This window comes from Telopea speciosissima, chromosome 1, assembly GCF_018873765.1.
Source record: "Telopea speciosissima isolate NSW1024214 ecotype Mountain lineage chromosome 1, Tspe_v1, whole genome shotgun sequence".
Lineage (NCBI taxonomy): Eukaryota > Viridiplantae > Streptophyta > Magnoliopsida > Proteales > Proteaceae > Telopea > Telopea speciosissima.
Genome location: NC_057916.1, coordinates 3,701,752 through 3,716,035, shown reverse-complemented (window position 1 = coordinate 3,716,035; position 14,284 = coordinate 3,701,752). Strand labels below are relative to the sequence as shown.

At 37.5% G+C, this 14,284-nt stretch overlaps 2 protein-coding genes across 7 annotated transcripts; one reads left to right on the top strand and one right to left on the bottom strand.

Moving 5' to 3' along the window:
• Positions 1-1,559: 1,559 nt before the first annotated feature.
• LOC122638788 (protein MIZU-KUSSEI 1-like) lies at positions 1,560-2,297 on the top strand. Its single transcript, XM_043831639.1, has one exon. The coding sequence runs from the start codon at positions 1,560-1,562 to the stop codon at positions 2,295-2,297; it is 738 nt and encodes a 245-aa protein (XP_043687574.1).
• Positions 2,298-5,639: 3,342 nt separating this feature from the next.
• LOC122638764 lies at positions 5,640-13,418 on the bottom strand. Of its 6 annotated transcripts, none has more exons than XM_043831615.1 (10): positions 13,224-13,418; positions 12,731-12,826; positions 12,475-12,549; positions 12,193-12,261; positions 10,675-10,751; positions 9,383-9,471; positions 8,416-8,545; positions 6,328-6,418; positions 6,181-6,246; positions 5,640-5,850 (listed from the first exon to the last, which is right to left on the bottom strand). In XM_043831615.1, exons 1-10 carry the CDS (start codon positions 13,383-13,385, stop codon positions 5,731-5,733), a joined length of 975 nt encoding a protein of 324 aa, XP_043687550.1. In that variant the 5' UTR covers positions 13,386-13,418; the 3' UTR covers positions 5,640-5,730. The 6 variants fall into 6 exon arrangements, with proteins under 6 accessions (XP_043687550.1, XP_043687553.1, XP_043687561.1 ...); XM_043831618.1 differs by having other exon boundaries at positions 12,661-12,826; positions 13,224-13,362; XM_043831626.1 differs by having other exon boundaries at positions 12,699-12,826; positions 13,224-13,362.
• Positions 13,419-14,284: the final 866 nt, after the last annotated feature.

Below are 14,284 nucleotides of genomic sequence, written 5' to 3'. Positions count from 1 at the left end.
CTCTTTAAGTTAATAAAATTAACCTAATAATACAAAAAAGAATCATACATAGGCGCATAACAATTAATTACCGATTAAAAACTATGGGCTCCTATTTCTCATATTCTCTTGGGCTGTTCTTTTGCAAGAGGAATTTGGTTTGGGAGTAATTTGGGTTATATTGTCTTTTCTCATGAGGTTCCTTCTATTGTGGAGTGGATTCTGGAATGGAATTCTGTTTCTCATCTTGGGAAAACCATTGCCAGAGATTTGGTTTTGTTGTGTACGTACTGTTATTTGCCGGTACCTTTGGATAACAAAGAACGACTAATTTTTGGGAGACGAACTTGGATTCCAGAAGAGGTGATTCAGGCTTCTCATCATATGCTTATCAGGAGTTTCTTGGTGCACAAACAGTAGATCACAATGGTGGAGTATGGAGTATCGACTGACCTTGGTGATTCAAAGTAACTTATTTTTTTTCAATCCAATAATTTGGATATTAATTTTATAACAAAAGCTAATAATGTCTTTTTTTTTTTTTTTAGGTAAAAAGAAAATATATTACGAAGAAAGGGAAACAAAAAACGCAAATTTTCCGAAATAGAGAAACTAAGTTTTTCTATCCTAATCCGCATAGCTAATTAAGGGTACCTTCAGGTTCACCTGATTAACTCTATTTTGGTTATAACATAGAAACATGAGTAGGATACCTTCAGGTCCACTTGTCCAAAAAATTTTAGTTATATTCAATCTACAACTTGGTAGATATTTGTGCTTTTCTAGAGAAACTATCTAGACTTGTTGGACTAGAAAGTTTCGTCCAAAAGTATATAACAATGGTGAAAATAAATAATTTATAAGGGACAAGGTTTTATAAGCCAAGTACACTAGCACACACACACACACACACACACTCTCTCTTTCTCTTTTCTCTTACCCCTCACCTCTTAATATGAAATAACCTCTCCATTTTATAACTACTAGGATAGAGAATGCAATGAATAAATAATATGGAGGTTATTTTCTCTTTAAGAGAAAAGAATGTTCTCCTGAGCCGCGAGGGGAGGTTATGCTAACACCCCTTCTCTCTCTCTTTCTTACATGAAATAACCTCGTTACCCTCATTTATACAAAACTATTCTATTGCATATCAATGATGGGATCATCTATGCTGCTTGCTTAAAGAACCTTTTCGCTAACTTTAAATTCCTAAAATGTTAAAATCTAAATCGTATGAATTAATCAAATAAGAAAAGATAATTTTGTCCAAGAGTATAGCATAATACATTAGCACTCCCATGAGTTTATTTCTCTTCTCCTTAAAATAAGGAGATGTTTTTTCATACATGGGAGGAGAGAGAAAGACAGAGACTGCTAGGAGTGCTGGCCTCGAGACAGAAAAACTATTTTCCAAATAAAATATCAGCCTTATTTGCAGCTAAAGCAATTTAAGGGTCCGGAGACCAAGCCGAACCCCAAAGCTATACCTAACATAACCAACCAATTCTTCTCTCTGTCTCTCTCTCTCTCTCCGTCCCTGGGCTGCTCCACCGTTTCTGGCTCTGAAAGACCCATTCATGGGGCAACCAAAGGATAATCCTAGTGCCAAAGCCAACAGCGAGCCAAAACAGTTGCCGACATCTCCACCACCGCCCCGTCCTCCGGTGTCTCTCATCAAACCGTCGGAGAAGAAGAAAAATAAGCCCACAAAGGTCGTTCGTGCCTTCCGTTCCGTCGTCCGTTCTTTCCCAATCTGGACTCCAGCTGTCTGCAAGTTCCCCGGCCTCCCAGGTAGCTTACCGGAGAGCAACCGTATTTCCTCCGGCACTCGCATCACCGGTACATTGTTCGGATACCGTAAAGGCCGGGTAAGTTTCTCGATGCAGGAGAACCCAAAATGTTTGCCCACGTTAGTGGTGGAGCTGGCCATGCAAACTAATACGTTGCAGAAGGAGATGAGCTCCGGAATGGTGAGAATCGCTCTGGAATGTGAAAAGAGATCGGAGAAGGACAAAGTTAAACTTCTAGATGAGCCGGTGTGGTCGATGTATTGCAACGGGAAGAAGAGCGGATATGGGATAAAGAGAGACGCCACAGATGAGGATCTAAACGTAATGGAGCTCCTCAAGGCTGTATCAATGGGTGCTGGTGTTTTGCCAGGGAACTCGGAGGTTGAGGGTCCTGATGGGGAATTGGCTTATATGAGAGCCCATTTCGAACGTGTCGTGGGATCTAAGGACTCAGAGACCCTTTACATGTTGAGCCCTGGAGGGGATAATAGTCCTGAACTAAGCTTATTCTTTGTGAGAGTATGAGAGAGATTGAACTCTGTGAAGGTTTGATCGAGTCTGGAACCTCTACCCCACATGATAAGAACCAACCAAACAGAATCTCCATGCCTCTGACCCTGTCTGACCCTGTGTCAGATGGAATAATTGTTCCTTGTTACAAGGCTAGCAGCCAAGGAAATGGAATAATTCCAAATTTCGTCCATGTCAGATGGGGTGGAGAACTGTTTGGTTGGTTCTCATCATGCGGGATGAGGGTAGGGTATTGACCAATATAGTCGTTCTCACTCATAGAACGTGCTATATTGGTTTCCTTATGCACGTATATCTCTTACCTTGTATATCCTGATGTGTATATATCTCCTTACCTTGTAAACCACATGTGATATGAAAACTTATCTATGGATCCAGACTCTTTACAGAAATGTCACTTGTTGGCGTTACCTAGCGGTGGTAGATCGTAATGTTATCCCCTGATGCATGCATGCATGCTATGGAGGACCTTCGCAAAGGTGGTAGATGATGGGGGACAAATTTCATACACGGTGAGAGCGGTGACCCTTGATAATTTTAGGGGGAGGGAGAAAGGGAAGGGGGAAGGGAAAGAGTGGGTGTCCTAGGGAAGAAAGAATAGATTATGAAGGCTGTTGAGGATGGTCTAGGGCATCCAAATAGGTGTATCAAATGAGTATTAAGAAACAATTTTTTTCTCTCTCTTCCTTGTATATTTTTCATTTTTAGGTTCATTTAATTGAAAGTGATTTTGCTTTTCTTTTTTGGTTTTTTGCTGTAATCAGTAAGCAATAATATCGTTCAGTTATAGGGAATATGGCTAGCTAGCCTGCAATCACTTGCCTTCTCAAGGATTATAGAATGTGAAATGAAAATGTAAATGCAGAGTTGCAGAGATACGAAGAAGCTTTGGTGGCTTAAATCTTCAAGGTGTAAGATCCCAGCTCATGCGTTGGTTCTTGGGATTCCAAGAACAATGCTAAAAAAAAAATAAATAAATTAAGATTCTATGATTGAGGGGTGGCTGAAAAATAATGATGTCGATTCCAATTTCTGCAGATTTTATATTATAAATAATGTATGAGGATGTGTTTGGTTGGCAAGAAATGGATAGAAAAGAAAAAAAAAAGTTCAAAATTTTTTGAATTTGAAGAGAGAGATAGACACATAAATCAATGATTGTTATCATGACTATTGTCTTATTATGTTTTTTTTTTATTTCTTTTTTATTTCCATTTTTTGCCAAGTATGAGTGTGTATATATATATATATATATGTGTGTATGTATATTGAATTGGATCACATACGAATTACTCTTAATTGATTAAGGAATAAAATTCGCTACTAGCTTATGTACAATACTATTTTATCGAACCTAATTGATGCATTCCCCTATGCCACTTGCTAGAAAACCTTCTCCCTAAAACAAATTAAGGGTGTGTATATGCATTATCGAAATAGGTTCTAAGTCTAGAATGCATTCTATAACCAATTCTTCTTCGTTTCAGATCTGAAATCTATTTCAGGATGACATATCAAACTATGTTCCAAGAAATAAGATATACTAGCAAGGATTTAACCCAAGGTCAAGGAGAACCGAAGAGTTTGGATGGTGCATAGAAGGTATTGGGGAACAGTGAAAAGATATTATACATGATTATACTCATTCAATGGTTGAAAGCATGACCTGGCATCATCCAAGCCGTAATATATTACGACAAAAGTTTCAATGCAATCGTGCAAATGCATGAGTGCATGACTGACGGATCGTCATCCGTTTAAAAAAACAGCCGTGCACGACAAGAATCTAATACTCGCCAACTGTCGATCCCCACCCCCCCCCCGCTCTAGCAGCGGCGGTCGGCGAGGTCTCCCAAGGTAAGTATACCCGCAAACCCTTCACTCCTTCAACTTCCCTCACCTTCTTGGCTCTCACGACCAGAATCTATTACTCCTCAAACCCACTGCCGTATTTCATCTGCCTATCGTCTATCACTACCTGAACCCAAACCCATCAGAGAATGCACAAATCCTTTGCTTGGGGTTGGTTGGTCAGCCCCAATTTTTTGCTTCTCTCACTCATCCTCTGTAAACTTGTAAGTCTCGAAACGAAACTTCCCTTCTATGTTCAGTTAGTATTACTTCCTTTTTTTTTGGGTTATGTAGAAGGTACGGCAACTATTGCAATCTACAGAGGGTTCGAGTTCTCTTTTGAGATTCAAGAGCTTAGTTTTATTTTGTTTTCTCCCTCTTTTTTTAGTTAGGGTTCTGTTGTTTTTTTTTTTTTTTTCTTGAAATCATTAATTTGTCTTAGGAATTCATTGATATTTCAGCTCCGTGATCTGTAGCTGTTTTTATTCTGCTCCATTTTTTTTTTTTAATTCTTTTGATGCTTAGTTTGATATAATTTTTCATGGTATTTTGTTTTTTTGAGAGTTGTTTTCAGCGATGGTGAATTAGTCAGTGGTTCAGAGAGTAATGCGTTTATGTTTGTGCATTCTCTCCTGGGGGCTTACCTATCCCAAAAAAAGAGGGGGGGGGGGGGGGCAGGGAACTGTAACTGATGAAAATGAACTCTATCAGTGACATTCTCGAACCGTGGGAAAACAGTGAGATATGCACCTACTCAACAGTATTGTCATTCTAAATACTGGTGAAATTTTCAGTCAATTCGACTCCTTTGCTTTTGGGATGGTTTAATGTTAACATGAAACCATTGGCGCCACAAATCAGCACTTTAGTAATGTAAAGCATTGTTGGGCATACTTTTTATTAAATATCAGGTAATTTGAAAGATTTTGTAAAAAATTCATACCATCATCACGAGAACTGTCAAGTTAAATATCTTATTGGAATCTTGAAAAGATATTAATAAAAGAAATATTTGACATATTTCTCTCCTATAAATTTTATTTTCAAAGCCTGCTATAACTGTCTCTACTGAATTAATATTATTTAAGAAGAATGTTCAATTGAGCACCAACAAAAAAGGCAACAGTCTAGCAGAGAAATCATTTTCCTGGCCTTCTGCACACCTGCCCTAAAACCCAGTTAAGCTTGCTGTTTCAAGTTATTTGACCTGCCTGTCTACCACACAACCAACTGTCAAACAAATTGACCGGATTTTCAAATTTCTTTTCCAATGAGATCAGGCTTTCTTTCACTAATTAAGGGAAATTCTCCCGTCTGGGCTATCAGATCTGTACACAGGTTTGGGGCACCCAAAACATGCTATCCGTCATGTTTTGCAAAGATCAGGACCTATAAATGAGTAGGATCCATCTTAAAGATTATACAAATGAAAAATCACAACGATCAATTGATTCTTAAACCATCTGATCTAAGTGCTACTCTCCAAACCTTTTGAAACCACATTTGAATGATTCTTCACTGTCCAAATGAATGCTAAAGGTGCATTTTCTGAATGTGCCCCATGAAGACATTAGAATTATACAGCTTTCTCAATTGCTTCAATACACTCTAACACAGTTGCCTTCTTTGACATTGCTGATATTAGGGCCTCGTGAACGACCTTGTTATTCTTTAAGAGGGATCCAGCAAACAAAACCTACATTTTTATCTGAATGGTCAGCATTTATAAGAACACTCCTAGGTCAGCTTGTTATAAGAACACTCGGTGTGAACATATAGCATCAGACAGAAATCATAGCATGAGAACAAGGACGCTGACTCATGGCCTCAAGAACTAACAGTAAATGATGCGTCAGATTAACCTCCAAAACTATCCTTAGATGAGAAAAGAACTACCATAAGTGCTTAATGTATCGATATAAAGCAGCATTATCAAGTTCTTGCAACAAGAAGAGTCAGCTGACTACTGAGTTTTTAATTTTGATCATGCAAATGAATAGCCATGTACATGAGATGAAGAACTTACGGCCCATCTAGTGAGATTCTGTTGCTGTTCTTTGCTGATCTGTGGCTTGCTTCTGTTTATAAACCTCTGAAGAGAACAGGAGGAAAATTATCTGAGATCATGTTCACCTCACAGCATAGAGAGCATGGCTTTAAAAAGTTAACAAACCTGAAGAGTGAATAGATCAGCAGATTGACCAACAACTTTATCATATTTCAAACCCTCCGCTGCCAGCCCAGCCATTGATACCACTGCCAACCTGAAAAGGCAACTAGCATCCAATGTAAAGTTTCCTACTAAAAGGTATGATCTTCTGCTTCCCTACCAAATTATGTGAATTTTGTCCTTAAAATGATCTTTGTCCATATATTTTTTAGGTTTTGGACCAAACACCTTTTCTTGTTTTTTTGTTTTTTTTTTTGAAGTTTCCAATTCTCAGTTTTTGCTTGTGTCCTTTCATTTATTGAGACAATTTATGTGCACTACTAATGGTTATTTTGGGCGACAGATGCATCAAATTGGAGGAAATGAAGATGTGTCCCTCCTGCTTCTGCTGTGTACCTTGCACGCTTGCCACATACAGTGCATGATATTATCCAAAGTTGATGTTCCTTTCAGTTGTGGTAATGTCAAGTTGTCAAAATTATATCTATGATTTTCTTGTGTAACATTTTACACCATGCACCTTGCTCAATATCCACAAAAAGTATAATTTATTCATTTAGCAAGGACACTTACCTTGATCGAAGAGAAGATCTACTAAACACTTCTGAACTTTTTAGTTGCAAAGATCTACTACACTTCTGAACTTTTTAGTTACAAAGCTCAGTAGATCAAAGCATAAACTCTAGGGAAATATCTAGAGTTTTCTTCAAATAACCTCCTATTTCGGTCCTTTCACAAACCTTGTATTATCTCACATGCAGTCTGGCAGATTCCACCTTTCCTCCCATGAGGGCTTCCTGCCCAATGAATAAATGTTTTAACACATGGTACAAGGTTTCACGAGATTTCTCCAGCGAAATCTCGGGTTTCGTTTCAGTTTTGCAAGGTCTCTAAACGAAACCTATTGCAATATACATTTTTGCCAAAGTTTCAACCAAAATTTCGACCATGGTTTGGAGTTCTGTATCGTTTTGGTCAAACCCTTTGTGTAAAATGCATGGTTTCAATGAAATTTTGACCATGTTTCGAGTTTTGGTATATCATTTCATTAGTTTCGATTCCAAAGAGAGAAATTTTGTAGAAAATCTCAATTTTTGTGAACTATGTATAACATTTGATAATTATGTATAATATTTCATAATATTTGATAGTTTTGGTATATCATTTCACTAGTTTCTAATTTTATGTTTATTCATTCCTAAAGCATATTTTATTTGTTTTAATATAATTATGTGTATTCTAGTACTAAATTTTGTGTATACAGTGTTGTACAACGTAGGGTTTCCTAGGGTCCAAAACCAAACTATCTTTTTGGGTGTGTTTCTTTACAATTTAAGGGTTTCACTATGTTTAAAGGGCCTAAAACGGGGTTTCCTGGAAGTTTCGGGAAGTAATTTGGCCATTTGGGCCTTGAAACCATCAATTGAAACCAGCAACCGAAACCTTCCAAGTTTTGACCGAAATTTCATGAAACTGCGAAATATTTCAGTTTCGAATCTGGCCGAAACCAGGCTCGAAACTAAAACCTTGAACCTTGAACCTTGGTTTAACAATTGTAGACCATCTGATTTTATTGACCTGAGAAACATTCCTAAACATCTTTGGCCAATCACATTCAAGGACAAGGGTCTGGTGGACTCCTCCCTATAGCAGAGACAACACCTATTTGCCAGGCACCACTCCCAAGTCCCAATATTGTAAACCGAAGAAGGATCAAATTCAAATCTGACCAACTGATGAAAAGAGTTTAATGCTGCCTCAGATGTATTGAGGATCTAGGCTCAAAATTTGTCTACACGTTATAAAACTAGACATGAGTGAAGCTAATTTCCTGATTTGGATGAGCAACATGTACAACAAATAGCATATAGGAATTCTTATTTTCTTTAAAACTTCTAGTTCTATGTAACAACACTGGTCATGATATCTCATCTTGGAAAAGAGAAGCTCATGTCCACTGGTCCTATTTCACTTCTTTAGTTACTAAGCCATACAAAAATTTGGGAAAAAAACATCTTATCATTGAGGCTATTTTCTACCCAGCATTTTAAAAGGGGAAAACCAGAAAACAAAATATTATAAGCCACATACCTGTCTAATTCTTTTGCATCAAGTTGACCACTGTATATCAGCTTTTCGAGCTTTTTATCAACCAAATTAACATGCTCTTTCCCAATATCCAACGAATACCCCAATATCGGGAGGCCAAGCAAGTAAGCAACTGAAACTCAAGGAAAACTAGATTTCATTAGATTGCTATATACAGAGACACAAAATTTCAACTGGGACTTGAGGATAACCGATTTCATTATATTCTTGTGTACACAGCTACAGAAGTTAGCCGTAAAATTGAGAGGAAAACAAGAATTTCTAGGTGGTGTACTTATGATATGCTAGATTCCCACACTACTTTTGTTTTGAGACAGATGTCCTGGAGGCGCTTGGATGCCTTAATGCATGTACACTACTGAGTTCTCAATTTTTGGATATAAGCACCCCTTATATCACATAATAGTGGTAGGGAAAACTTTCCATGGACATGAAACTTCTAGTATTCAGAGATGCCCACAGAATTCCTAATAAATGGCTTGGTAAGAGGTTGCTTCTTCCAAAGCCTACCATGTTTGCTTTACTTGCAACAATCCAATCTAGGTGGGGGAGCGGGGAACCATTTGACATTCCATCTCCTAAAACCAATATTTTGACGTTATTTCATACAATAATATCTACATGCTTATTATGGATACAAACCCCTGGGATTCATAAATCATTTTAATCTTATTAATGAAAGAGATCCAACTTTGTGCTATGGTTTGCTCAATGCCAATCAAGAATTCTCTAGGAAATTCTAAGAATTCTTGTTATATGTTTCTTCCAACCCTCAAGGCCTCAACCCTCTTTCAAGTCAAATGTCCAAGCATACATGCAGATTCACATTCACAAATTGCAGTGACGTATCACAGGACATATATTGCACAGCATCACGGTCTTCATAGTGAGCTGTTCGAAGCAGAAATAGAGGATGCTTGCTTTATGATTTCCATATAAGAAAGATTACCTAAAAAATGAGCTGCCTCATGTGCAGCAATTCTTTCCTGGTAGTCAGGGAAAACTGATGAGAATCCACCAATAGCAACCTGAAGAAGCCTGCAACAGTAAATCAAGCAATTGATCAAATGGAGAGAACAATTTCAAGGACAGGTACAGACCTAACCAATCTCTATATAGGATTCCAATCCTGAGTTGGATGCTGAATGTACCATCTTCTGGCACAGTTTTGCTCCCTAGATTGGCAAATCCAGTATGTGGAACTCATTGACCATAGATTTGATCAGTATAGCAGGGAATGATCCATGCTCCAATATCGGTCCTTAAATCCTCGATGGAAGAAAAACAGTAAGATTTTTTTTTTTTGAGTTACAGCTTCATCTACATTCTTGATTTATGAATGCAAGCAGACTAAAGACTTAATAGATCAGAAAGTCCTGTGTCTGTAACTTAACCTGAAAACTTTCAAAGGTCTGATTATGCATCATGATGATACTTGATTAGCTACCTAAAGAGCCTGAAAGTGCAATCTGGAGATAATTTCAACAACTTATGGTTAAAAACTTTAAAAGGAGTGACAAAATCTTGATATTTACTTTGTCATTCTAAAAATCGAGTCTTTGCCAAGTATGTACTTTGAACTCAATTTCTAGCTTATGAATTTGAGTTACACATATGTTTTAGAGAAGCTCTTTATATACGATTTGTTATAGGTTAGGATATAATAGTTCTTATGCTAGAGAGCAAGAAGTTGAGTTTGGAAGGGTTTTCATATTAAAGTTGTGGCAAAAGAAGAAAGAGGCTACAATTCTTCACATTACAGACTTCATTAACTCCCCATTTCCCTATCTAAATCCTATTTTATGTTTTCTCTTATTCTGGTAAACTGTCTAATTAAATCTGGGTTGGTCGAATCTTATCTTAATTATGGTCAACAGCTCAACTCCCTAAGCCTTGTTCTCACTATTTGAGGTTGGCTATACAAATTCTGTCTCATCACTCTCACTCTAGTTAAAGTCAAATACCATCATTGTCAAGAAAGAGGAATTTTGGCTTTTTGTGACTGAAATTGATGTGTTGATTGCTGCAAACCTTTGTGACACCCAAAATTAATTATCTGGCTACATACTGAAAAAGATATTGTTAAGATTTTCCTAGTGCTAGGGCAAAGACCACAGAAGACTATTCATCAGGCTAGTTGAGATACTAAAAAAAGAGAAGTGATGACTATTCCCCTTTCCCTTCCATTCTAGGCTACAGAAATTGAGATTCGGAATGGCTAAACTCTTCCTTGGAACATACCCAGGGCTGATACTCCCAATGGCCAAAACTATCAAAGAGATGCTCCCAATCAAGTATGGCACAAAAAATCCCCAGTCCTGCACTGACAAAAAATAGGATTAGAAAATATCAGAAATGCATTATTCCACAGCTCAAACAGAGGATATAAAACTAAAATAATCAAAGTTCAATTGTGATTATGTACTATTAACAATTAAAGAAAAACTAACAACTATAGGAAGAACATTAAGATCCATTGAACTGGATATGGTGGATAAATAATAAATTATTCAGGAGGGGTAACATGTGGATCCAATGTTAAAACAGGTTAAATTCATGCTGAAGTGGAAACAACTGGCTTTTACAATTCCAACTTTTAGATTTTTTTGCACACTACTAGGTAATAGACAAGAAAGAAGGTGCAAGTGGAAGTGAAAATCAAAAGAACAAAGAAGACAAAACAAAGATGTAGCTTTTATTTGGTCTGGCTCTTACAAGTTTTCAAGGAAGATCCACAGTTGTAGGATAAAAGAATAGACTACGAAGAATATGCAAGTTTAATCCCCGAAAACAATGTAACTCTCAGAAAAATAATCAGAAAGGAGATTTTCCACTAGTATCATGCCCTGAGAAGTTGTTGGAGAAACATCTTCGGCAAAGTAATAGAACATCAGGAGAGGTAGAAACATAAACAAGAAAAGAGAGTAAACAGTATAGCATGTATTTGAAATTAGAAGCTCTAAGAAAATAATTTAATATCACATTCAAGGTATCTGATAATACCAAGAGATTTTCAAAAAATGTTTTCCCTCAATTCTCAAAAACTAATCATTACACGAGCATCAGGATGACTGGTGCAGTTCATAGGGTGGAGGCCCCTACATCTGCATTGATCTCAACTAATGTTTGGATTGAATTCATTAATAAGTCTATACTTAAAACTTCCACAAACCAGATAATCTAGGTGAGAGGTTCAGATTCTGATGAATTTGCATGCCCCATTTCACACAAGCAGTCCTTGGCTATACTGACAATGTTTGGACATGGTTAGAAAATGTCTTGGCACAGTTTCTAATATTTAACCTGTATAGTTATACTGTCATGGTTTTTAATATTTTAATAGTCTGTGCAGACCAGGGAACCTTTCACCATATTTCAAATGTATACTTAAAAACTTCCACAAACTAGCAGTCTATGTAAGAAAGTCAGATGCTGATAAAATTACACATCCACTGAATGCAAACAGTCCTCAGTTGTACTGAAAACTTTTATGGCTAGCATATGTATATCCAGTTGCATTATGTATATCTTTTACAAGAATTCTCATCCGTCAATGTTATCTCAACAATATTTCCCATCCAAAGAATCTGAAGTTTTACAAGCAAAACCTTCCAAATAGTGATCAAGAATGGTTTTCATCAAAAGCATGAGCTTTCCGATGGAGGCAAAGGGGGAACACCCAGAAATCCTGATCTAACACTCACTTGGTTATCCCTTATACAATGGTACAGGAAAAATTAGAAACCAAGAAAAAGTTACCCCAGGAAGTTGGCTGGTGAGAACACCCAGAAATCCCGTCGTCCCCACCACTGTGAATAGAAAAGCTGCCTGCATTACTGGAAGATATCAAATTGGTGAACAGTTGGTTCAAAACCAACCCACCAGTTTTGCCAAACAGTGATAAATTAAGTTATAAAAACATGAAGCAATGTAATTATGTAAAATGGAACAAGAACAAAAAATACAAGACAGATAGATATTTCAAAATGCTCTTGACATATTATATAGTCTACTGGAATGTTAAATTCTAATATTACTCACATCATTTCTAACACTTGGAATTGCAAGGTTCTCTGCATTTTTAATTCCAAGAGTTGTGAGCTCTCGCAGTGATGTCTGCATTGATGGTTTGCAACTGTTAGCATATATGTATTTTACTGCAAACTTATGAAGCAGCTAAATAATTCATGAATATTGTTAACAGATAAATGTGATTAATGTACGTGCATGAGTTATGGATGTTGCTATGTTTGAGTAGCACTTGCCCAGAACTTCACACTCGTAATGGAGGACTGACCATACGGCGTGATACATAGGGTTGAGAACTCCATTTTTTGGCCCAACCAACTTCATTCAGCTGATCAAGCACCACTTTAACAGCATCACTATCATTCTGCCACCAACCCAAAAAAAAAAAAAGCATATCAGAAAACTGTTTTATATGACAATTAGCAGTGTAAGGCTTTCAAGTATTCACTCCACAAACCACATACTTATGATTTGAGGTTAGACAGAGATCATGTCCCAAGATTGCAGTACAGAGAATACCAAGTTACGAAATGAAAACCAATTCCAATTAACGAGGAGGAGAAACACACACATCATAGGAACAGAGTATAACATCTTAAGAACTTTAAAAAGTAGGCTCTTCAAGTAATCAAAAAATTTCTGGCTGCAATAAACACTCAAAAACAGGATTTCTTATCCCATATGAAGCCAACTATAATGTCAATGTTCCAGAAGAACCCACAAAATAAAGAACAAGAAAATGAGATAGAATGGAGCAGAACCTTGGCAATTGCAGCTTCAAGGCTTTTTAAATCAACTCCGGGAGCAGCAGAAGAGGCTTTAATTCGCCATTTTTTCTGGTTGGGGGAGGTCTTGCCATGACATTCGTAGGTGAAGAGACCAGCCTTTGTTGGGGAGACGAGGGAGACCGCACAAACGGACATTGCTGCGTTTCTGGCAGTCTCGTGCTGGCCACTTAACACTTCAAATGGGAAATCGGGATAACGTTCTCCTATAAACTGTATGGCACCAATGCGTGGCGTGGATTCTTGTTAGTGTTCGTTAGCGATAAGGTCTATAGTCAAAACTACCTGGTGGATAGTTGGTGATCAACCGCCGGATTGGTATAATTGCGATGGAATAGATTATTCCAATCTGAAAAGATCATCAGTGGAGTAGTGGACCACCTCATGCTTAATTCATGATTACTATACCGATAGGTTTTATGACTATTTTGGTAATTTCCCGGTTTAAAACAGTGTCAGTCTCGATTTTATTACCGGTTTGACTTTGAGGTAATAGTTTATAAACGGGCTTTAAACGGGTTGTTAACGGTTCTCTATTTTAAACACATTCCTTATTGCATATTTGTTCTAAATTCTAAATGCAGTGAAAATTCGGTGTAAACGGTCTAATCATATTAAATATAATCGGTTTATACGGTTTGTAAATGGTTCAAACCTGACTGTTAAATGATTAAAATTGAACTGAACCGTTTACTAAATGCTATGGCTATCAATCTGGGTTTTAGGATGACCCAGTACCCTGGGCAAGTGCCCGGTCTACATGGCAGGTCTGTTCGGCCATCAATTTATAAGGTCCTTTGCTTGCATGCTTTGCTAGGATTCCGAGGCTGGCTCAGGTTCTCGTACGAGAACTATTCTTTTATGGCCTGAACTGCACAATTGGAATCCAAGAGAGATGTGTCCCACTCTTGGGTTGGCCGAGCCTGCACCAGAGCCCATGAGAGAGACAAGTTTCAAGTTGCATACAAGAACAGCATTGAACCATTCCCACGATGCCAGAATGGGAAGGATGCGTACGTCGTCTTACATAATGGCCC